Source organism: Chiloscyllium plagiosum, chromosome 24, assembly GCF_004010195.1.
Source record: "Chiloscyllium plagiosum isolate BGI_BamShark_2017 chromosome 24, ASM401019v2, whole genome shotgun sequence".
NCBI lineage: Eukaryota > Metazoa > Chordata > Chondrichthyes > Orectolobiformes > Hemiscylliidae > Chiloscyllium > Chiloscyllium plagiosum.
In genome coordinates, this window is record NC_057733.1 from 21,140,363 (window position 1) to 21,164,959 (window position 24,597).

The 24,597-nt window shown below is 40.9% G+C and overlaps 1 protein-coding gene across 3 annotated transcripts in view; it reads right to left on the reverse strand.

The window, feature by feature from the left end:
- Positions 1-1,422: 1,422 nt before the first annotated feature.
- LOC122562054 (testis-expressed protein 47) overlaps positions 1,423-24,597 on the reverse strand; it is a 48,344-nt gene continuing 25,169 nt past the window's right edge. The window contains exons 3-8 of one of the 3 annotated variants that reach the window (XM_043714520.1): positions 23,646-23,749; positions 17,342-17,406; positions 10,132-10,333; positions 6,635-6,794; positions 3,754-3,809; positions 1,423-1,636 (exon numbers count right to left, since the gene is read on the reverse strand). In XM_043714520.1, the coding sequence (XP_043570455.1) occupies positions 3,772-3,809; positions 6,635-6,794; positions 10,132-10,333; positions 17,342-17,406; positions 23,646-23,749 (569 nt within the window). In that variant the 3' untranslated portion in view covers positions 1,423-1,636; positions 3,754-3,771. The remainder of the gene's footprint in view (positions 1,637-3,753; positions 3,810-6,634; positions 6,795-10,131; positions 10,334-17,341; positions 17,407-23,645; positions 23,750-24,597) is intronic. The other 2 variants (XM_043714519.1, XM_043714521.1) reach the window with 2 other exon arrangements.

Below are 24,597 nucleotides of genomic sequence, written 5' to 3' on the forward strand. Positions count from 1 at the left end.
TGACCATCTCTTTCAACTTCACTTTCACGTTGTGCCTTCGAGTCATACTTCCAGGTCTGTGTGCTATTTCAAGGTGGGATCTCCAAATTCATGCAACGCTTCGGTCAGTTTCACACAGGAAACTCAGATTTATTAAGACACAGGCTGAGATCAAAGTCCCCCCCTTTTTTTTACTGAACCTGCAGCCTGTTCATTTGGATGTGCGTGACCTTTTACGGCCCAGATCTCCCTGTCTCTCGAGAGTCCAAGATTGACATCCCCTGGGAGATGCGTGGTGAGAGACCTTTCAGAGACCCTCATGCCCCAAATCATGGTCATTCTGCAGGGATTTATACTTCAAATGGGCAACGACTTGGAATCTGGGACATTCTGGAAAGTCACCAGCTCTGATCTAGAGTCAGAGAATTTGGAGGGGTCGAACATCATAGTTAAGCAGGAAAGGTTAGAGGATTAAAATAACCTCTAACTCCTCAGCACATAAAACGATGTCTGGACCTACCATTGGAACCTCAGATCACTCACACTGAGCCCATCTGAAAAAACTGACCCAACTGCCTGACACCCCAACACATCGACTCCAAACTGATCCACTCCTGTCACCTCAGCTTAGTTGGCTGGACAGCTGGTTTGCAGTGTTGAGAGTTGTCAACATTGTGGGTTCAAATCCCCACACTGTCTGGGCTCGCCTTCTCAAGCTTGAGGTATTATGACCCTCAGGTTAAAACACCACCAGTTGTCTCTCTCTAATGAGAGAGTAGGACTATGCTGACTACCCTCCTGGTACTTCTCCACTTAACTTTTCTTAGTGCGTATCAAAGTGGCTTTGGGAGCTTTAGGCGCTTTACGTATTGGAATATGACATCTACTACTGTAAGAAAGGAGGCATGCTTTCCACAATGGGCTACCCCAGTGCTGTGCCTGTGTGTTTAGCTGAACTGCTTCTACTGCAATGGATTCTGAATCAAAACCTGATAACTCCTGCAAAGTTACAGGGGAGTGATATTTAGCTTGGCTCTAGATCAGAAATATGGGTTCCAGCTCAGATAGGAAGATTCGGGCCATATATTGTGTTGGCCTGGGCGCAATTGTGCAGCATCCTAAATGGGACAACTTGTGAGCATCCTAGGGCGCTGAGTACTCACAAACCTCAGAGTTTACAGAAAACAATAGCCGAGATCACCCGGATTCAGTTCGTTGTGAGCTTTCACAGCCAGAAGTCATTCCGTCTACCTGAACTAGATTTAAAGCTAGATGCACATTACTTTGTTCACAGTAATGACTGAATCAGTTTGATAATTAAATCTGTTACTCCAAATAAACTGTAAATAGTAACAAGAAGACTTCGTTCCCAGAGTATCTTTTTGGACCTTTTGAGGTCTTGGTGATCTATTGAACATAAAACAAATATATTTCATAATTGTAAAATGGATTGACAACAGCATTCATTTATTGTTTAGGAGTGTGATCCACGTTCTAGTTTCTTACATTAACAGTTCTTGCCAATCCATGCACTTTCTGAACAAAACTGCACAACATCCATCACTGATGAAACTGCAGTATATATCCAAACCAAACATGTTTAACTTTCATTTCCTGCTCTCTGGCAGTAAACGTTCCGGCTTGGGCCATACAAGTTCTGAAAAAGGGAATATTTACATTAGAAATCAAACAAAATATATCACATATGTATGTATGGTACAGCTAATTCTGGAAATAAATTTCTACCCTGCCTCATCCTACTGGATACTGAGTGAATCTGATATGTAGAGCACCAGACATAGTGGCTATCCAAAAACTAACACAGCAAACACTTCTAAAGGATTCCCTTCAGTTTGGAGAATGAGACAGACTGGGCTATAGACATTGTTGTGTTATAGCTGATTGGTGTACCCCTCTAGAGGTGCAAATAGGTTCCTCCAGCTTTACCTTAAAGAACACCCCCACTGGCTCTTAGAAATGTAACCATGTTGATAATTGGAAAGGAAGCAATAGTGTTGCCAAGGCTATATAGATTTAACCATCACCCAGCTCAGTCCCATTTCTAAACATAATTGTAGTGCTCAACTGCTCACGTTCCAAGACTTGGTAGGGGGAGCGAAAGAGACAAAACCAATGCCATCTGGCTGTATGCCACATCCTGGCAGGAAAGAGAAATCTGGAGGTGAATTAGCCTCTGCCACTGTTGATTGCAACTTATAAGGTTACATTGAAAGAAGGTTGACAGCAGATGGTGTGCCTTTAGTTGAGGAAACAGCTCCAAAACAGCAAACAGTGTCTGGAATGCACTTTAAATCAGTAGAACACTCACTTCATTCATGCTGAGATCTATAATATCTCTTACTTATATCAAGAATCTTAAAGAAAACCTTCTACATAATTTCTTGTGCAATTGTTTTATGATTTAAATTATCAAATCTTTTTATAATAATCATGTATTTTAAAAGACTCCAGCCCAAATTTGCTGATATTGATATAAATGCACACACCATGGAATGCCAATCCGGCTTTAAATACTAACACTGCCAAAATGTGTTTCTTTGCTCAAATGCATTAATTCCATTAGATTAGAATTAGTTTTATACAAGACAGTATTTTGATTGGATGCTGCAGAAAATTGTGGCAAAATGCCCTTTTTGACAGAGAGAAATAAATTCTCAGAAAATATGGGGCAGCTGAAAATGAAAGGGAATAAATAATTGCAATCAGTAAATGTTGTCAGCTGTGTCTCACAATAAGGTCTCAGCTCTGTAAGAAAACAGCCATTATAAAGAGCTAATTCTGAAAGGAAACCCCGAGGCATTGAATAAAGACTACTCTCTCCTACTCTGTAATCACTAGCATTCAATGAGTCCTCACATTATTATAGCTAAACATTAGAGTTCTTGTATTGTAATGTGCTAAATGAGGGCCTCTGGCTTGTGGCAGCTGCCTGGTAAGTAGGCAACTGTGAATCTTCTATTAAACCTTTAAAGCAAATCACTATTATCCCTGTTTCCTAGTCGCCCTCCATTTGCTCTGCTCTCTTCCTGCTGGGACATTCTGGGCTGTTGATTATACCTTGGCTGCCATCAATACTGTTGTCTCTCTGCAGATGGAGGCACACCAGCTGCAAGTGTTGGGGCTTTTGCCCAGTTTTTTTTTCCTTCCCAAACTATGGAGTACTCCATCATCGTGAGACTGTTGTCGTAGAAATACTGAAATGTTTGACAGAGTGGCTAAGCTCAGTTTTCAGCTTCTGGAAAACTGAATGGGGTGTTTGTCGAAACCTAGTGCAACCCTACCAATACACACAATACATACTTAATTTAGATTGGATGTAAATCTCTGAATAAATCGAAAATGCTAACTCTAGTTATTTTTCTCACTGGTATTTTTGCAAAAGCCTATTATTCCCATTAATAGACTAAGTTGTTCCAATATGCAAAAACAAACCCTTTCATGAGTTTCTTGAATTTCTAGCAGACAAATATCACAACACTTAACTTTCAAGTGCAATGTTTTATACTCTTACTGAGGTTTACAGAGCTCAGTCAGTACAAATAAATGTGGACACTTTGTTAGCACACTGAAATGATCTATCTACTTGATGCTGCATTTAAGATAAGGTAAAGACTAGCATGCAGTTAATAATGTAATATGTCCCATGCAAATTAATGCATAATAGTTTGAATGAAGTAAGCATACAAAAACACTAGTCATTTTAAATGTGTGGATGGGCAGTATGTATGGTAATGATGGATGGCCATAGCATACCTTCTGTCAGAGAACACTCTAAACAGTTGTCATGTTGGTGCTTCCAAAAACATTTCCTTTAACCAATACAAAGAAGCAAGCATGTAATAAAACAAAAGTACGGAACAGTACAATGGTAAGTATTTTGGATTCGCTGCCAATGAATGTACAGGTTGAGCTGTCGAATTCAATACTAGATACAGGACAAGTTTTTTTTTCCCCAATTAATGAAAATTGAATAGTTCCCCCCTTTCACAGATTGATTATTAAACAAATGCTCTGGTCTTGGGATAGAGTCTAAGGGCCAGAGCTGCTGAGCTCAGGCTGGGAGAGTTGGGCCTGGGAACAAGTTTACTTCCTGTGGTTTGACAAATTCTCTGTTCCACTGAAAGCCTGGTCCTGGAGCCACTGGATGACAGAGGTACAACTTCGAAACACTTTTTCCACAAATATATTTATTTGATGATGGGCAACGATCAGAAAACTAATAAGCGTGGCAAAGGTAGAAAAAGAGGTGAGGAAGGAGTGAAGCACAGTTGAAGCTCTTAGTCCCTACAAGGCTTATGAAAATAGTGAGGGAAATGAGCAAGTGGAAGTGATGAGGAAAGGAATCTCAGAGTATTGGTGCTCAAGGGAAAAGCCATCAAACTTGTGAATGATACATACTGGTGTGACTTGTTTTGCATAACTGAGAACAGTGCTCCAATATGACCAGTACATTTGTTTGCAAATATTACTGGATTTCTTTACTGGATTTTCCCTCTGGATAATGGAGATCCAGGGAATGGGAAAGAAGAGTAGAGAATGTATTAAGGACTCTGTGGTAGGAAGAGAATGCAAAGCCAGAGATGGACAGTGTTACAGGGAAGATCTTAAAGTGAGGATGCCATGGAGGGAACCTGAGTATCAGTGTAAGCATCACTTCTCCAGGATGTAATGAATAGTTGATGGAAAACTAAGAATGATTATACTCTAGATTACGAGGTATGATGGTACTGTAGACAAGGAGCGAATCGTGGCACTTGTTATTATTGGATGGTGAAAGTGTGAAGACTGTAATTCCTATTATTCATTCACAGGATGTGGACTTCACTGATAGGCCAGCATTTATTACCCCTTCTGAATTACTCAGAGACTAATTAAGAGTCAACCATATTGCTGTGGGTCTGGTGTCACATGCAAGGCTAGGCTAGATAGGGACACCAGTTTCCTTCCCGAAAGGACACTAGTGAACCAAATTTTTCCCACTACTGGAAGTGATTTCATAGTCATCATTAGACTCTTAATTTCAGATTTATTTTTAATTGAATTCAAATTCCACCACCTGCTGAGGCAAGATTCGAACCCAAGTCCCTACAACATTGCCTAGACTCTGAATTAATGCCAAAAACAACCTTTAAAATATCCAGCCTCTGGGTTAAAAAAGTGCAAGATAATTGGTTGGCATCAGAGGGGAAAGCTATACAAAAGTAGTTTATTTGAAAAAGCAGAAACCAGACTGGAATGGTTTTGGTGAAAAGACTCCAATCATGACACACCCCCCCCCTCCCCCGTATTTGCCTAAGAAGGCCAGTGAGGAAAACATTACACTTCACATCAGATCTTCATAGATACTACAAGAACTGAAGACAATAGCTTTGATTATGCTGATAAATAACTGCAAGAGGTTTTGATGTGTATCTAAAGTGGGCGGCACGGTGGCTCAGTGGTTAGCACTGCTGCCTCACAGCTCCAGATACCTGGGTTCAATTCCTGCTTCAGGCGACTGTCTGTGTGGAGTTTGCACATTCTCCCCGTGTCTGCGTGGGTTTCCTCAGGGTGCTCCGGTTTCCTCCCATAGTCTAAAGATGTGCAGGTTAGGTGAATTGGCCATGCTAAATTACCCGTAGTGTTAGGTGAAGGGGTAAATGTAGGGGAATGGGTCTGGGTGGGTTGCTCTTCGGAGGGTCGGTGTGGACTTGTTGGGCCGAAGGGCCACTGTAAGTAATCTAATCTAAATCCTTAAAAAATGTGGGTTTACACTCAGCTACAATTAAGCATTATGGTAATGACAAAGAAAGAGGAAATTCCAGTATGGACCATCACATTAATCGATGGAAATAAGACAGACCACATCAATCAACTTTAGCAAACTGAAAGTAATTTTGCAAAATTAAGTTAGTTGAAGTTTGAGTCTTGGAACAAGAGTCTGTGTACACAAATGTTATGTCTGGTCAGTAATGAATAATGGATATGAAGCTGGGAACACTGGGATACAAGAAAAGAAAACCAGCAGCTTTGAAGTACACTGCTTTGGAAGGATCCCAAGGATAAGCCTAAGAACAAATATACTGAATGAGGCTGGAAGAACAGAGAACACAGTGGAGTTAAGAACTATACCACTCAGCAAAGCACTTCAATAACAATGATGCCTTGACATCAAATTGGAAGCTGCAAGTTGCAAGTATTGGAAGAGTCTAACACCTCTGTTATAAAAGGTCTATCTTGAGTTTATGCAAACAGCATCTACACTGCAACTCGGTTCTTAAAGTGGTAAGTCAAGGTGAGTTTTCAGAGTGAACTGGGTGAAGCAGATAATTTCAAGTTGGTAGAATTCTGAGTGACAGAGGATCCAGGGAAAAAAATAAGTTGGAAAGATGTCAGAACAGGAATGTTTTATGACTAGTTCGTTAGAATAACGAGTTGTTTCACTTGTTAAAAGGTATCGTTAAAGTGCCATTGGATCACTTTCTCCAAATATATTCACTTTTATTCAAATCTAATTGAGATCTATTGAAAAACATTTCATGTGTAATTGAAAAATTATGCTGTGAAAAATTATAACATAAAAATCCTTTCTTACTGGATGAATGAATAGTTTCAAAAGTGTTTTGCTAATTTACAATTTTTCAGCATGACTTACCTGAATCTATAATCACACTTAAGGGAGCATTGTAAATGTCCAAGAATTGGTGAGGAGTTAAAAGTTCATTTGATTTCAGGAGACGTCGAATCAGCTCCTGGGGGACAATCAATTCGGACACATTGTCCAGCACAGAACTGATTGGCTTATTGGGGAATTCCTAGGAAAATAGGAACACAGTTATATGTCAATCTCCAAACACCCATATTATGATGTGGCATTAAACTGGTTGAATTTATTATCAAACAGAAAAAATCTACTCAAACTATGAGGTTCAATTCCACTAAAATTTGGTTTGTTTGTTGACTTGTTTAGCCTTAACAAGCAATTGTGTAGTGCTTGATTAAATTGCAACAAACTTTTAATATCTAAGTATTTATTTAATCATATAAATTTGACCTTACATCATGTTATCCAGCTTTGTAAATATACACTTAGTTGCACAATGTCAATGAAATTAATTTAGTGAGCCATTGTGGGCAGAACAGGTTCAATTCCACCCTATGTGGAGTTTGCACATTCTTCCTGTGTTTGTGTGGGTCTACTCTGGGTGCTCCAGTTTCCTCAACAATTCAAAAATGTGCGGGTTAGGTGGATTGGCCACGCTAAATTACCATTGTGCCCAGGCACATGCAAGCCTAGGTGAGTTAGGCATGGGAAAAGCAGCTTACAGGGATAGGTTAGCAATGTGAATCTGGGTGGGATGCTCTTCAGAGGGTCAGTGTGGACCTGATGGGCCGAATGGCCTGCTTCCATACTATAGGGTTTCCAATGATAAGCAGTTAATCACTTATTGAGTCTGCAGCTAATAATCTACATTAGACAACAATGACTCCAATTTTTGCAGGATTTTTTAATATGTAAATATTTCTGAAGGTCTTTACAGAGGTAGGAAAATAACTTACACCTTGACCTGGAGATTTGCTCATCAGGAGTCTTTTAAAAATGTCACGGTCCATTGTGGCTTCAGTTACCTAGCCCCCAGGTTCTGGAATTCCCTTCCTAAACTTCTCTATCTCTCTAGGTCATTTTCACCTTTAAGGCCATTCCTTTAAGATTTACCTCTTTGGCCAAACGTTTGGTCATCTGACCTAATATTTCTTTTTGTGGCTTGGTGTCATCTTTTATATTAAAATGTTGAAATAAATACATAAGAGTTTGTAGCTACAGGTTTCTGTGCAACTCTGAAGATTTTAGATGAAGAGGAAAGGGGAAGTTGTGTGTGATACATCCATCTATTATCACAATTGGAGATATTATGGAGACAATTAGTGGGTGGCATGGTGGCACAGTGGTTAGCACTGCTGCCTCACAGTGCCAGAGACTCAGCTTCAATTCCCGCCTCAGGTGACTGACTGTGTGGAGTTTGCACATTCTCCCCATGTTTGCATAGGTTTCCTCCCACAGTCTAAAAAAAAATGTGCAGTTTAGGTGAGTTGGCCATGCTAAGTTGCCCATAGTGTTAGGTGAAGGGGTAAATGTAAGGGAATGTGTCTGGGTGGGTTGCGGGTCAGTGTGGACTTGTTGGGCCGAAGGGCCTGTTGCCACACTGTAAGTAATCTAATCTAATAAATAAATGCTTGGCAAAACTTGCCAATATTTTCGAAACTGAATTCATCTACATTTTCCTTGTCAACTATCTCACATATTCTCTTGAATTTCAAGTTGTTCATTATAATTATCTAAAATATACTTCTACTCTTGTGATTTACGATATATCTATCTGTTGTTTTTAATTTGGGAAGCATAGGAGCCAAAGTTAATCTAATTCGCCAAGTGGGAAACCAACAGTTTCAGATGGAAAATTGTTTCTATATCATATATAATGAGACAATTTTAATCAATCCCAGCAGTCAACAGATTAAAGGGATTGGGTGCAATGTTGGCTCTACATTTACCAACGTTATTATCTCTACAAGTCAATGAGTAATATTTAATGAGATATATAAACAACAATTTGCTTTCTCCTGTGGGTACCCACCAAGTGAGTTTAGTTAAGTTGTACAATCCACGTTTATGTTTGAGTTGTTCATTCTGTTGCGCAACCTTCTCTTTCTGATTTGTTTATTGTTAGTCAAAGACCACATTTTGAATGAACCTAATGTCTGTGTTCCTACTAGTTAACGAGACAGACCTGTTTTTATTAGACCATTTCGAAACAGTGGCCCATTGTTTCTCACTTCCTATACAGCAACTTCATGTCAGTGTGTGAATGCAAAACCTGGATGAAGATTCCACAGGTTTATGTTTTTAATTTTTGTGACTTAGCTGTTCTACATCAAAGTTTGCATCTGCTTGTCCTATTGAATCTTTCCCTGCAAAGGAGTTGGTGTTTAGTCATTTCAAGTGGAACAGAGCAACCTAATTTTCTATTTTGTCTTATAAAGACTTTTTTTTAAATGCTGATGCTTAGAATCCACTTTGATCTGAAGGTATGTTGTGTTCTTAATCATTCAGTAGATTTAAAAACAAAGCTTGCATTTATATAACATGATTCACATTTTCATGACCAAATAACTTTGTATCAAATTGCTTGCATTTTTAAGTGTAGCCATTAATATGTAGACAAACAATTTACTTGCAGCAAGATATTATAAGCAATAATGAGGCAAATGGTCAGTAAATTTGATCTTGATAGGATTGGTTGAGGGATAAATGTTGGATTGGACATGAGGAGGCACATCTTCCTGCTCTTCAAATCATGAATCCTTTACCCACCTAACCATGGAGTAGGATTTTGGCTTCTCATCCAAACATGGCACCTTCCACAAGGAAGAATTTCCCCAATCCTGCACTGAGCTGTCAGCCTACAGTGGGGATTAAACTCACAACTTCCTGACTTAGAATTAAAAGTATCACTACTAAACCAACCTAGTGCATAAGGGTTATTTACTGCCTTTGCTAAATCAATACATAGTGTTAACCACTATAGTGTCACCACTATAAATGCCGGAGGAAACATCACAGAAGCGCTTCACAGGAGGCTCCCAAGCGCTGAGGATGTCACCTAGACAGGGGACGAAACGTCTGCAACACAAATTCCCAGCTCGACGAACAGAACCACAACAATGAGCACCCGAGCTACAAATCTTCTCACAAACTTTGAATAGTGTTAACTATTATATTGTATAGTAAAATGTAGCATGGTATAAATTGTCAATTAATTTCATTTTCTTAAACAGAATAGGTAAATGATAAATAGAGTTTTACTATGCTATGCCAGATGGAACGTTTGCAGTACTGTGCATGCATACTGTCTTGAAGCTAAAGGTGATGCTACACAGGTGCAAGAATGATTCCTTGAGCCCCACGATAGCTGATAAAAGTACAGGATTAGCAAAACCATATAACATGCTGTCCCTCTTGGCTGAGAATATTACAAGACTCCAGCAAATTAAAGAAAAGAGGTAGGAAAACAGATTGTTATCAAAAGAGAGCTAAATGAAGCAGGATCTTAATAGACAAAAATTAGTTTTGTTAAGAAAACTACTAGCTACCTTATATGTTTTTTGCATGTGTATTCCCAGTTTAATAAGCAAAGTTAGGCATTCACTGATGACCTTTTCAATTGGTTCCCCCTGTAAAGTATCATCCAGACGTTTTGCAGTGATATTCAGGACATTATATTCCCATTGCTGGAAGAGTCTGCTTGGAATGTTATGAGATATCAACAGAATTTTGGGTTCCAAAAGTAAAGCTCTGAAAAAAAGTACAACAGGAAGTTCTGGAATTTTAGCCATCGCTCAGCAATTTGGAACTAGACAAATATTTTAAAATTCAACACCTCTCGGTTTGCACAGAGGTTGTCCCTCTTCCTCTCCCATTCCCATTGTCCACCCATGCCTTTACTGAAATCCTGGACAAACAGCATAAAGGCAGCATCATCTTAGTTACTTATCAGTCACAGTGAGCAATTTGAACCAATCCTTGGGAATAAGCAGCATTGTTGACTTGATTAAATAGGTGATAACAATCAGCACAGAAACATTATAAACTGCCACCTAAGGAGTTCTCAAATTATGTGCTTCCTTAATGTTTTAATCTCCTTAAAAAATATCCTTCTGAATATATGTATGCTGTCAGATTTGCTTTGAGATTGACTTTTGCCAAATTCTTCAGCATTCAGTCAAGTGTGTTCATATGCAAATTCCTCCCACCTGCTACTTCATAAACTGCTCCATTTGTATGCTACATGCACAGCATAACTGCCTTATGGATAACACTGGTAGCACGACTATCATTAAACAAACCACATTTGGAACTTTACAAGCCCCTCTTGGGTTATTTTGAACTGAGCAGCAGGAAAATTCTACATTGTTTCTGGAATCAAATTGAACGTGTTCTTTTTTCCCACTTCCGCTTAGAATCCAAACTGAGGGCACCTGTAAAATTTATTGAAACCTGTGGGAAACTACGACTGATGGAAAACTCCCATAAACCTTTGCATTGATTCATGCACAATGAACATCCTTTGAACATCATGATCAGCTCTCTACCCATACTGTTCCCTACACCGTTCAGTTCAGGAACAAAGATTAGCCCAAGCAATTTTTTTCACACTCAGGGGTTAAATTTCCAAGGGCATTTCTTGATTGTGGTGAAAATTCCAGAAAAATAGCATACATTAAGTTACAGCAAATGAAATAGGAAGACCATCAGAGAATTCACCCCCTCCATTATTGCATTCAGATGGAAGTGTGTGTGCAAAAGAAACAAAGATGCAAACTAATCTGTTTTACAAACGTGTGGCAAAATAAAGGTATTGGAAGAATCTGCAAAGAAATCCCCAGAGATAATAGTCAATGAGTTTGGACGAGGAACTTGCCCTTTGCATCCGTGCCTTACAATCACTCTCAAAAAATAGTAACTTTCCCAACCATCCACAATAATCATTACTCACTTGCAATGCTTTCCTTTCTCTACTTTCAGTGATAGAGAGGATGCAACCAAGAGGAGAGGAGATGGTGGGGGTGGGGGAGATGGTACTCCTCCAGTGTCAGGTGCCCTTTGTGCCCACTGGCAATGCAAACCAACCTGGTTCAGCAGGAAAAAGGTCATGCTCCAGGAGAGTGCAGATACAGGTAGTGACCAGCAAGGAGAACCTGAGCATCCTGATGGACTGGTGCTTGGACATGGCAAGACTGTCCACCTGTTGTCTGTATGATGGCACCTTCTTGATGCTGGATGCCCTGTGAGTGTGGCTGAGGAGCAGGAAGCTGATGCTGCTACTGGTGTTGTTTGTACTGCCACTGTGTGCTGGAGCTGTTTCTTCTCTCCTATGCCCTCCTTCAGGGGTGGAAGCTGCAGCTGCTTCAGTTGCCCCCATGCTGTGATTAAACTTGGCAGGAGCTGAAGGTGAGTAAAGTGTTGGACAAGGTTAAAGATCACTTGCAAGGAGTCAGCAGCTGCTTCTCACCTACCCTGACTGCAGCTTCTTCACCTTCATTGATCCCATGCCCAGAGGCCTGACAGTTCCATTCCTACTGTGCACTTACCTCAGTGACTCCAGGGAGTTGCTAACACCTGGGAAACACATTGCTCTGGCTGTTAAATCCAGAATTTGTCACTAAAATGGAGTTTAATGAGCTGCTTGTGTTTTTTAAAAGCCTTATCCACCAGCTGCACAGGGGTTCCCACACAGCTCCAGACACACCCTTGGAAACCTTGCAGAGTGTGGAATGACGTCAACATCCCAACCCAATGTCACCTTTAAGAGATTTAAATGCCCATATGCACCCAAAATCAGCTACTCTTCCCTGCAAAAAAAATCCAGCCATGAAGTCCAATTGACATAAATACATCTCTGGTATATTTTCCAACTGTACGTATTATTCCAAATTCCCGTAATTTTGGATTATTCTCTTTTCATAGACATTAATAGATCTGCACACATGAATTCTGATGGTATCAACAATCTCTGAATATGGCTGCTGACTCAGTTCTGAAAAGTGACCTGCTAACTGGAAAATGACCCCCTGCATATCTGTGTTTCCGCTGCTAGGACGTCTGCGAGCAAGTTGAGAAGCTGGAGTTAATAGCAGCAGGACAGCGGTGACAGTGGTGACAGGTTTGGGGTTGACTGTGTGGAAGGCTAACTGAAGAGCCAAGCTAAAATGAAAAACTCAGCCGGCCAATAGGAAGGCTCAGGGAAAGCAGGGGCCAGCAAGTCATGCACCTTCTCAGCCCACCTGAAGTCCTTTCCAGAAAATGTGGTAGAGCTGGCTATGTCAGAGCGGGGCTCCTGAGTTTCACCAGATGACGTTTACCAGTACATGGCCATCAACTGATCCAGCCTCTTCTCCATGGTTACATCTGCACCTGGATGCCCCTGGGTGAGGGAGTGCACATTGCCCACTGGCACACTTGAGGCCTTGCATCGCGCGTTCCGTAGGGGCCAGAATCCATTAGACCACATTTTAATTTCAGTTTAAATTTGCTTTAAGTAGTTGATTTTTATCATGATACTTAGGTGGCTATCAACCGGACTTGACAGTGGGAGATAGCTGTCTTTAGATCCAACTGCCAGCCTCTGTCCTGTGGTTCAGTCAAGCCACCTGATGTCCCTGGCGAGGCAGCATGTGGTGCCCACTGGCACTCTCAAGGTTTCTGCAACCAGTGGGTAGTGTGACAGCATTATGTCCGCACATTTTAGTGTTGCTTTGAAGGTTTGATTTTTGTTACACTGTCCTGTAAGGATCAGCTACCTTTTAAAAATTGGTTTAAGTAGTTCAATTCAAATGTTCTTTTTCAAAAGAGTATGGGAAGATATTATCGTGCTCTTTTGCTGTGGTAGCCTTTGGGCCAGGAGTCAGGGGTTCATGTTCCACCTGCTCCAGAGGTGCACGATAATGTCTATGAACAGGTTGATGGAAAGACACCTACAAGGAGATATTATAGTGTTCTTGTGGCACATTGACAGTGACCCTACCTCTGAGCCAGGAGATTTTGGTTCAAGTCCCACCTGTTGCAGAAGTGTTTCATGCACATCTGACCAGGTGATTAACCATATCTTTAAGGTGATACTAGGTGGCCATTCACAGGTCCAAGCAGCAGGTTTATAGAGGAGGTCATTAGACCCTACTGTTTGCTTCCAGCTGAGACTGTGTCTGTACCTAGGTGGTCCTGGAGAGGGAGTGAGTAGTGTCTACTGGCCCACATTGAGTTGTCTATAATTGGAGGACACCACAGGGGATAGATTACATTAGATGGCGGCACGGTGGCTCAGTGGTTAGCACTTCCACCTCACAGCAACAGGACTCAGGTTTGATTCCAGCCTTGGGTGACTGTCTGTGTGGAGTTTGCACATTCTCCCTGTGTCTGCTTGGGTTTCCTCCCACAGTCCAAAGATGTGCAGGTCATGTGGATTGACCATGCTAAATTGCCCATAGTGTTAGGTGCATTAGTCAGAGGGAGATGGGTCTGGGTGTGTTGCTCTTCAGAGGATCGGTGTGGACTTGTTGGACTGAAGGGCCTGTTTTCACACTGTAGGGAATCTAATCTAATTTACCTCCTACAGTGACACTTCTATTTGTTAAGTTCCATTTTTCACATCTTTTTGTTACAATCTCACTTTAATGGGCTGTCACCTTATAATGTGGTTTGTTTTCAAAACAGTATAAAGAACCACTGATTGAAACTGGTGGCATGTTTGAGGTAGGAGTGTTTGCTAATGTTGATAACTGCCTAAGTAAACCTGAGACGATGTCAAAGATTAGCTGCAGTGCTCCTGCTACTGGCTGCCTTCACTGTAACAAGAAGGAGGGCAAAATCTCACATTGACACAGAAAAGAAACAGAATAATATGCAAATAGAGACATAGCGTCACAGAGATGTACAGCACAGAAACAGATCCTTTGGTCTGACTCATCCATGCCAACCAGATATCCCAACTCAATCTAGTCCCTGCCAGCACCCGGCCCATATCCCTCCAAACCCTTCCTATTCATATACCCATCCAGATGCCGTTTAAATGGTGCGATCGTACAACTTCCTCTGGCAGCTCATTCCATACACATACCACCCTCTGTGTGAAAACGTTGCCCCTTAGTTCTCTTTTATATCTTTCCCCTCTCACACTAAGTCTATGCCCTCTATTTCTGGACTCCCTCACCCCAGGGAAGAGACTTTCTTTATCCTATCCATGCCCCTCATGATTTTATAAACCTCTATAAGATCACCCCCCAGCCTCCGACGCTCCAGGAAAAACAGTTCTAGCCTATTCAACCTCTCTCTATAGCTCAAATCTTCCAATTCTGGCAACATCTTTGTAAATCTTTTTCGAACCCTTTCAAGTTTCAGGGAGGAGACAGTGAGGTCAGCAGATGCTGGAGATCATAGTTGAGAATGTGTTGCTGGAAAAGCACAGCAGGTCAGGCAGCATCCGAGGAGCAGGAAAATCGATGTTTCGGGCCAGAACCCTTAATCAGGAATGAGGCTGGAATCCTTGGAGAGATAAATGGGAGGCTGGGGGGTGGTGATGCTGGGGAGAAAGTAGCTGAGAGTGCAATAGGTGGATGGAGGTGAGACACCCACACCAACCAACCCCACACCCCATAGCTGAATATTTCAACTCCCCCTCCCACTCTGCAGAGGACATGCAGGTCGTGGGCCTCCTCCATCGCCACTCTCTCACCACCTGACGACTGGAGGAAGAACGCCTCATCTTCCACCTTGGAACTCTTCAACCCCAGAGTATCAATGAGGACTTCAGTTTCCTCATTTCCCCTTCCCCGAATCTGACCCCAGTTCCAACCTTCCAGCTCAGCACTGTCCTCACGACCTGTCCCACCTGTCAATCTTCCTTCTCACCTATCTGCTCCACCCTGCTCCCTGACCTATCACCTTTACCCCCACCTCCATCCACCTATTGCACTCTCAGCTACCTTCTCCTCAGCACCACCCCCCTCCCATCTAACTCTCCACGTCCGAGGCTCCCAACCTCATTTCTGACGAAGGGCTCTGGCCCGAAACATCAATTTTCCTGCTCCTCGGATGCTGCCTGACCTGCTGTGCTTTTCCAGCAACACAATCTCAACCCTTTCAAGTTTCACAACAACCTTCCAATAGGAAGGAAACCAGAATTGCACGCAATACTCCAAAAGTGCCCTAACCAATGTCCTGCACAGTCGCAACATGACCTCCCAACTCCTGTTCTCAATACTCTGACCAATAAAGAAAAGCATACCAAATGCTGCCTTCACTATCCTATCTACCTGCGACTCCACTTTCAAGGAGCTATGAACCTGCACTCCAAGGTCTCTTTGTTCAGCAACGCTCCCTAGGACATTACCATTAAGTGTATAAGTCCTGCTAAGATTTGCTTTCCCAAAATGCAGCACCTTGCATTTATGCAAATTAAACTCCATCTGCCACTTCTCAGCCCATTGGCTCATCTGATCAAGATCCCATTATAATCCAAGGTAACCTTCTTCACTGTCTTTGGTGTCATCTGCAAACTTACTAAGTATACCTCTTTTGCTCACATCCAAATCATTTATATAAATGACGAAAAGTATTAGATCCAGCACCAATCCTTGTGGCACTCCACTGGCCACAGGCCTCCAGTCAGAAAAACAATCCTCTACCACCACTCTCTGTCTTCTACCTTTGAGCCAGTTCTGTATCCAACTGGCTAGTTCTCCCTGTATTCCATGAGATCTAACCTTGCTAATCAGTCTCTCATGGGGAACCTTGTCGAATGCCTTACTGAAGTCCATATAGATCACATCCACTGCTCTGCCCTCATCAGTCCCCTTTGTTAGGTCTTCAAAAATCTCAATCAAGTTTGTGAGACATGATTTCCCACACACAGAGCCATGTTGACTATCCCTAATCAGTCCTTGCTTTTCCAAATACATGTACATCCTGTCCCTCAGGATTCCTCCAACAACTTACTTGAGTAAATTACAGGAAATGACAGAAAGTATATTAATCAACATTAGACCAAAGGAGGTACAAATTAGAGAAAACAAAGCAATTTTCAGGATTCAAAATTATGTAAATGAGGACATGGTTAATACAATAGGAGTAGATGCTTTCTCCCTTTAATCGTGTGAATCCTTCCTTTCTCTATAATGATAAATTGCTTCTGGAATGCCTCGATTGAACTTGCTTCCACTACATTCTCTGGCATTTCAGATCTCAACTACCTGCTGCTTGACAAAGTTAATGTGAATCCATCCTACCTGCCCCCTTAGCTAGCCCATACATCCCAATCATGCCAGCACTTCCTGCTGAAGAGAAACTGTGAGTTACCATCAGAACAATAGCAAAGAAGGCAAAAGGCTACAAAGTATTCAGTAGAAACTTAGGGTGTTGTTCTTCAAGCTCGCTTTCAGGATATCTAGAAAAGTGCGTAAGACTATAGAAATAGGGCTCAGCATGAGTGCGGTATGAGGAATTGAAATGGCAAGTTACAGGTATCTTGGAACTGTAGCTGTGGAGACGACAGAGGTGCTCAGTGTAACAGTCATCTAGTCTACCTTGGTATTTCAGTCTGGAAAAGATTAGTAGATAATTCAGTATACTAGGCTAACACTTTACTGAATCAGCTGGAAAACATGTTTGAGACTCTAATGGAATGGAAACACGAAATGTTGCATTGGAAGGTGCTGGGGAAGGAGAGCAGGCAGGAGGGTGGTGAGAGAAGGGGAAGGAGAGATATGCCTCACACATTAAACATCTGAATTATTGCCATTGTAGCTTTACCTTTCTTGTTGTTGCTGCATATCTTTTAGATCCCCGATCACTGAATATAACACATCACTGGAAGACTGTGGGTAAAAGAAAATGATCAATGAAATAGATATTGCTTTCAAGCGCACTGATTTTGTTTTCATGAAGGCATGTTCTGCAGATGTTTCTTTGTCAACCAAATTACATCAAGAATGCCTATACCTGCTTTGGGGAAAAAAAGGCTAGCTTTCCTTGGGTGATGATACCTGGTTCAACTGGTTGTCATCAGCAAACAGTGAAATTCATCCAATATGAGTACCTCAACTCATGTCTAGACCAGTTGGTGTTGAATAAATGCAACTGTAACTTGGCATCATTCTGACACACAACAAATGAATTTTTTGAAGAAGTAACAAAGAGGATTGATGAGGGCAGAGCAGTAGATGTGATCCATATGGACTTCAGTAAGGCAGTAGACAAAGTTCCCCATGGGAGACTGATTAGCAAGGTTAGATCTCATGAAATACAGGGAGAACTAGCTATTTGGATACAGAACGGGCTCAAAGGTGGTGGTGGAGGGTTGTATTTCAGACTGGAGGCCTGTGACCAGTGGAGTACCTCAAGGATCGGTGCTGGGTCCTCTACTTTTTGTCATTTACATAAATGATTTGGATGTGAGCATAAGAGGTGCAGTTAGTAAGTTTGCAGATGACACCAAAATTGGAGGTGTAGTGGACAGCAAAGCGGACAGATTACAGCTGGGCCAATGAGCTGAGAAGTGGCAGATGGAGTTTAATTCAGATAAATGCGAGTTGCTGCATTTTGGGAAAGCAAATCTTAGCAGAACTTATACCGTTAATGGTAATGTCCTAGGGAATGTTGCTGAACAAAGAAACCTTGGAGTGCAGGTTCATAGCTCCTTGAAAGTGGAGTTGCAGGTAAATAGGATAGTGAAGAAGGTGTTTGGTATTCTTTCCTTTATTGGTCAGATTATTGACTACAGGAGTTGGGAGGTCATGTTGCGGCTGTACAGGACATTGATTAGGCCACTGTTGGGATAAGGGGAAAGATATAAAAGAGACCTAAGGGGCAGCTTTTTCACACACAGGGTGGTACGTGTATGGATTGAGCTGCCAGATGAAGTGGTGGAGGCTGCTACAATTGCAACATTTAAGAGGCTTTTGGATGGGTATATGAATAGGAAGGGTTTGGAGGGCTATGGGCCGGGTGCTGGCAGGTGGGACTAGATTGGGTTGGGATATCTGGTCGGCATGGACGGGTTGGACCGAAGGGTCTGTTTCCATTCTGTACATCTCTATGACTCTATGACTCTAATCACAGCTGGAGACTGGTCACATGGCTAAAAATCATAATTTCTTCTGAGAAGCCCATATACTGTACAACTATATCTTTCAGAATTACCAGTGTCATCACGTTACCAATCATCGTTATGAAAATTTTGTTAAAACATTTGGCTTTTTAAAAGTATTTTCTAAAATGCTAAACAATTGCTAAGATTCACCACAGATTTTATGTTTTGGTGATATGTAGATTCATGGAGTTGTACAATATGCAAACAGACCCTTTCCAACTCGTCCAACGCATCCATGCTGACCAGATACCCTAAGTTAATCTAGTTCCATTTGCCAGCATTTGGCCCATATCCCTCTTAAACCTTTCCTATTCATGTATCCATCCAGATGTCTATTAAATGTTGTAATTTCACCACCTCCTCTGGCAGCTTATAACATACACACATCATCCCCTGCCTGAAAAAGTTGCCCCATAATTCCCTGGGGAAAGGACCTTTGCTTTTCACCCTATCGATGCCCTTCTTTATTTTATAAACCTCTGTAATGTCACCCCTCAGCCTCCAATCCTGCAAGGTAAATAGCCCCAACCTATTCAGCCTCTCCCTCTAGCTAAAATCCTCCAACTCTGACAACAGGAAATCCAATATGGAATTATGTTTGAGCAGAAATTTGGCATGGAAAATTACTTTTGAAAGCCAGCAGAAATGTTAGTGCAATTTGTAGCCTGAATTGCACTTAAAGCAGATCGCCTTTTTCAACTGCATTATTTCATTGTTGGTAACATGCTTATGAGCATATGTTACACCATTTCCAGGTTTCCAATACCCCTCTGCCTGTCACATACTCTAGGACAACACTCGATGCTCCAATTTGTGCTTAACCAATGTGTGATGGAGTTTCTTCATCATCTGTATTCGATGTTCTGTTTGCATTGATCCTTTATGGATGTTCCTAACTCAGCTTTTAAGTATCTTCCACATCTTTATGTTCCCCATTCCATTTATCCAGCTTAAATATTTCAGTATTAACAGCATCCAATCACATACTTAGCATGTAAAAATGTTAAAAGTGCAATATATTATACTCACACTTAGTGTGTACAAATGTTAAAAATGTCCTGGATTAGAGATATATAAAAGCATAGAACGCATTAATTAAGAGCAAATGAATGCTTATCTGATTGTCAAGTTGAGGTGTACCAGGGATCTGGTCTAAGATTTCTTTTATTCTCTACATACATAATAATTTGGATAAGGAGATAAAAAGATGAATAGTCAAATTTCATGATAACACTGAGTTATAGGGCAGGTAACTGTAAAAGAAATCAGGAGACTTTACAATGAGCAGTCAATCCTAATGAGATGTAGGAAAAATGCTGACCAATTTTTAAAAAACATGTATACCAGTTGATTTTGGCAAAATGTATAGGTAAGTAGAAATGAATTTTTTATAGTTTGACCACATAAAACCTTTAGGTAAAAACAATGACTGCAGATGCTGGAAACCAGATTCTGGATTAGTGGTGCTGGAAGAGCACAACAGTTCAGGCAGCATTCAAGGATGTTTGAAATCGACGTTTCAGGCAAAAGCCCTTCATTTATTCCTGATGAAGGGCTTTTGCCCGAAACATCAATTTCAAAGCTCCTTGGATGCTGCCTGAACTGCTGTGCTCTTCCAGCACAACTAATCCAGAATCCACATAAAACCTTTGTTATCAGGATAACCCAAAGCAAGCATCCCATACAACTTCTGTTGTGTGTAAACAGTCAGTCACAGTGTTAAAATAATTGCACTGTACAATATATTAAATACATTCAGCTACATTGTTGTGGGGTTCATTAATAGACACCAACATTTTGACCCTTCAAACGTGAGTTAGCTTAAAGCAGACTTTGTTTAAAAGTATTCATCTACTCTGGACTCATTTCTATGATGATATCTTTCCAAGCACAACTTTATGAAGTAATTTATCCACTGTAACTCACTTTTTGCCGTGTTGTACAATGACTGGTCAGCCAAGCATAACAAAATACAATCGAAAGAATGATTGACCAAGTATTGATTACATCTCACTCAGTACAAAGTGGCTGGCTCATGTTAGAAATGGAAAAGCCAAGTCAGGGTCAAAGATGTGCTCTTGTGTCATGGAGAGGTGGGAACACGTTTCTTTGATGGAGCAGAGGGGGTTTTGAATTGAGAGAGCACTTTTCATATTATTACACAAATTGAACTATGTGACTATGATCATATGTTTAGAGTGCTTCACTTTGCAATGGGCTGGAATTTACATTCCTGAATCAGATATGTTACACTTCCCCCACTCATGAAAATCGTGACATAATGATATCAGATTGACCCACAACCTACTAATCTCTGTTAATACACCCATCCAATATTTTGAAATCTTTACCTAATAACCCATTATCTTGTTAAGAATCGCTCAAAATTTTCCATTGCCTACTGCACTTTTCAGGTGTGGACGTAAAAAGTGTCCTTCACTCCAGTTTGACCAAGGTGGCACCAAGGCAGCAGAAAAGATCTGCCTCTGAGACCAAGGTTGAAAGTGCCAGGAGATTCCTGCCAGTTAAGGTGTCAGTTTCTTAAAAAAAAACATTTTCATCTTTTATGCAATTTCAATGAATAATAGGGTCTGATTCTGAACGTAGGGGACCTTTACAGTTTTAGTCATGACTGCACATTACCCCATAGCTGCATGTTGTCCCAGTCTACAGCATTACCTCTCAGAACTCAGTAGTTATGAATTCACACCAGGGTATAATTCATTGTACACTATGAATATAGCCGAAACAAAAAAAAATCACAATATCATTTTTATGTTAACTCAAAATCACAAGAACTGACTATTTTGTTGAAGGATTGAATCAGCTGTAGTCAGTGAAAATCTTAAGTCAGGAATTGTCAATAATAGTGAAAGCAAATGAGGACAATAGATGTACAAAGGTAGGAAAGGAATGCAGGAGTCTCGCTATTAGCAAGGATAGTGTCAGCCTTGGGTGAAATGCAGAAAACATCCATGTGGGAAAACAGTATGTTACATCAAACCCCGAACATTGTGCCATGGGAAGTACAATACTTAACATTGTGGTGTTATGTTTAAAGTTCAGGGAAGGATCTGTAAACCTGCAGAGTTGGTTTATGCTGATAAGAATAACACTCAACGTGTACGCATGAAAATAAACAATCATTACCACTTTTTGAATCTCCTATCAATTTGTTGAGTTGTGTGACAATATCAGGAATCTAAAAACTGGCAAGAGAAATTGGCCCTGATAATGACGGGAAGGTCAGAAGGCTTTGTGGTTGAAAAGAAACTTCATTTGCACCTATGACTGGCCTCCTTCTCATGGATAGCCTGTAATGAGTCATCTGACGTTGGATTGGATGCACAGAGACAGCAGAGTTTTTTTTTAGATTAGATTTTTTAGATTACATTACAGTGTGGAAACAGGCCCTTCGGCCCAACATGTCCACACCGACCCGCCGAAGCGCAACCCACCTATACCCCTACATTTACCCCTTACCTAACACTACGGGCAATTTAGCATGGCCAATTCACCTGGCCTGCACATCTTTGGACTGTGGGAGGAAACCGGAGCACCCGGAGGAAACCCACGCAGACACGGGGAGAATGTGCAAACTCCACACAGTCAGTCGCCTGAGGCGGGAATTGAACCCGGGTCTCCGGCGCTGTGAGGCAGCAGTGCTAACCACTGTGCCACCGTGCCGCCCACAGTTGAAGGAGTTGAAGGAGTTGAAGGAGTTGAAGGAGTGCAACTCTCAGTTTCTGGTCTGCCTCCCTGAAAAGCATAAAATTCAGCCCGTGGTTTAATGTTTCAAACCAAATTTCACCCTATCTAATATGAACACAGTCCACCTTTACATTAATAGGTCCACCCTCCATGGTTATCCGGTCCAAGTAATTAAGCGGTATATTACTCCTATATCGGGTTATACAATCAGAAAAGCAGATAAAGGACAGAGTGGGACAATTCCATAAAAATCAGACAAGTAGGCCACAGAATATCTGAACAGAGTCAAGAACACATCTTTGGAGCAAGCTAGAATTCATAGCAGGCAAAGAGGCCAATAACTGACCAGGACAGCAATTGATGACAATGTTTGCAGCTGTGTAGGAGCTCCATTAAGACAAAATAAAATTAGAGAAAGGCACAAGTTGATTTTTTGTTTTGGTTCATGCTGGAAGGGAAGTATTATTCTATTTCAGGCACAGACTGCTTCTATCCAATGCTGTTTTATCTTTTATCTTTTTAGATCTGTTTTTATCATTTTGGAATTGTGTGCTTTGCTCCCTAGCAAATACTTCCTAGAACTGTGGGAAGCAATGTATTTTCGCTTTGTTATCTACTATTGACATGAAACATATTCATAAACATTCCCATTAATCTGTTTACTTTGTCCTTTACTCATTTATATTCCTTGCTACTCCACTGTGCATTTACTTTGCAATTTCAAATACATGCCAACCTTGTACCCATTTTAACATGGTCAACAATCAACAATTTATGCTTTTCCATTTTCATAAGATGTCAGCTTTAGATTTTTTTTTACAAATTAATGTATTGGCTTTTTATTAGAATTCTGAGTTTTGAATTAATTTCAGTTACCAATGCAATCAATTTAATTTATTCATAGATATTGTATTTTTTAAAGTGTTATTAAGCTTATCTGGATTCAAACAGCAAATATGTTTTTCAGGTATCATAACATGGCTAACCTAGAGCTTTGACTATGCTCCGTTCTGTCCTCCACACACATGAAGTGACATTTTGTTGTAAATGAATGAAAGGAGTGCTAAGTGTTGTGAGAGCACTTCCTTTCATCTTTATGTTATTTCATTTTGTTTATCCCAAAGGTTTCTCCACATTAAATTACCCTCTACCATTCTTCAAAAAATTGTTGCGCTTTATTCTTGCTCAAGCTTTCAATATGGAAGGCTCTTTCATTTTCCCATTTTATTAAATCTCAAAGGTTGTTAATCTTACCTCTATCACATGAATAATATGGCTAGAATATAGCAATAGGAGACCTGTGATTCCTTCTCCTTGATGAGAGCGCTGGAGTTTCTGGAACAAGTTTTCATAGTAACCTGCAGTGGAACACATAATGTAACGTGAAGTTATTTATTTTCAAGCCAATACCAATGATGTTTTTTATGTTTTTAATTTCCTCTCACAGAAAGTAAATTATAGATATCAATTGATGATGTAACAGTCTTGTAAAGTCACCTATCCCATAAACACACAATCCAATATATCACATTATCTAACTGCTCTGATATAAATATTCATTCCATGGAAATAATTACTCAAGTATTGGTTCAGCTTCTATTTGTTTCAATTGAACTTGTTTGTTCTCTATAAAAAGCTGAGGATGGCGATGTTTTACAAAACATTTGGTTTCCCCATTGCCAGAAATAATTTATTAACAAATTGTAAGATTTAGAGTCATAGAGTCATAGAGATGTACAGCACGGAAACAGACCCTTTAGTCTAACCTGTCCATGCCGACCAGATATCCCAACCCCATCTAGTCCCACCTGCCAGCACCTGGCCCATATCCCTCCAAACCCTTCCTATTCATATACCCATCCAAATGCCTCTTAAATGTTGCAATTGTACCAGCCTCCACCACATCCTTTGGCAGATCATTCCATACACGTACCACCTTCTGCGTGAAAAAGTTGCCCCGTAGGTCTCTTTTATATCTTTCCCCTCTCACCCTAAACCTATGCCCTCTAGTTCTGGACTCCCCAACCCCATCCTGTCCATGCCCCTCATAATTTTGTAAACCTCTATAAGGTCACCCCTCAGCCTCCGATGCTCCAGGGAAAACAGCCCCAGACTGTTCAGCCTCTCCCCGTAGCTCAAATCCTCCAACCCTGGCAACATCCTTGTAAATCTTTTCTGAACCCTTTCAAGTTTCACAACATCTTTC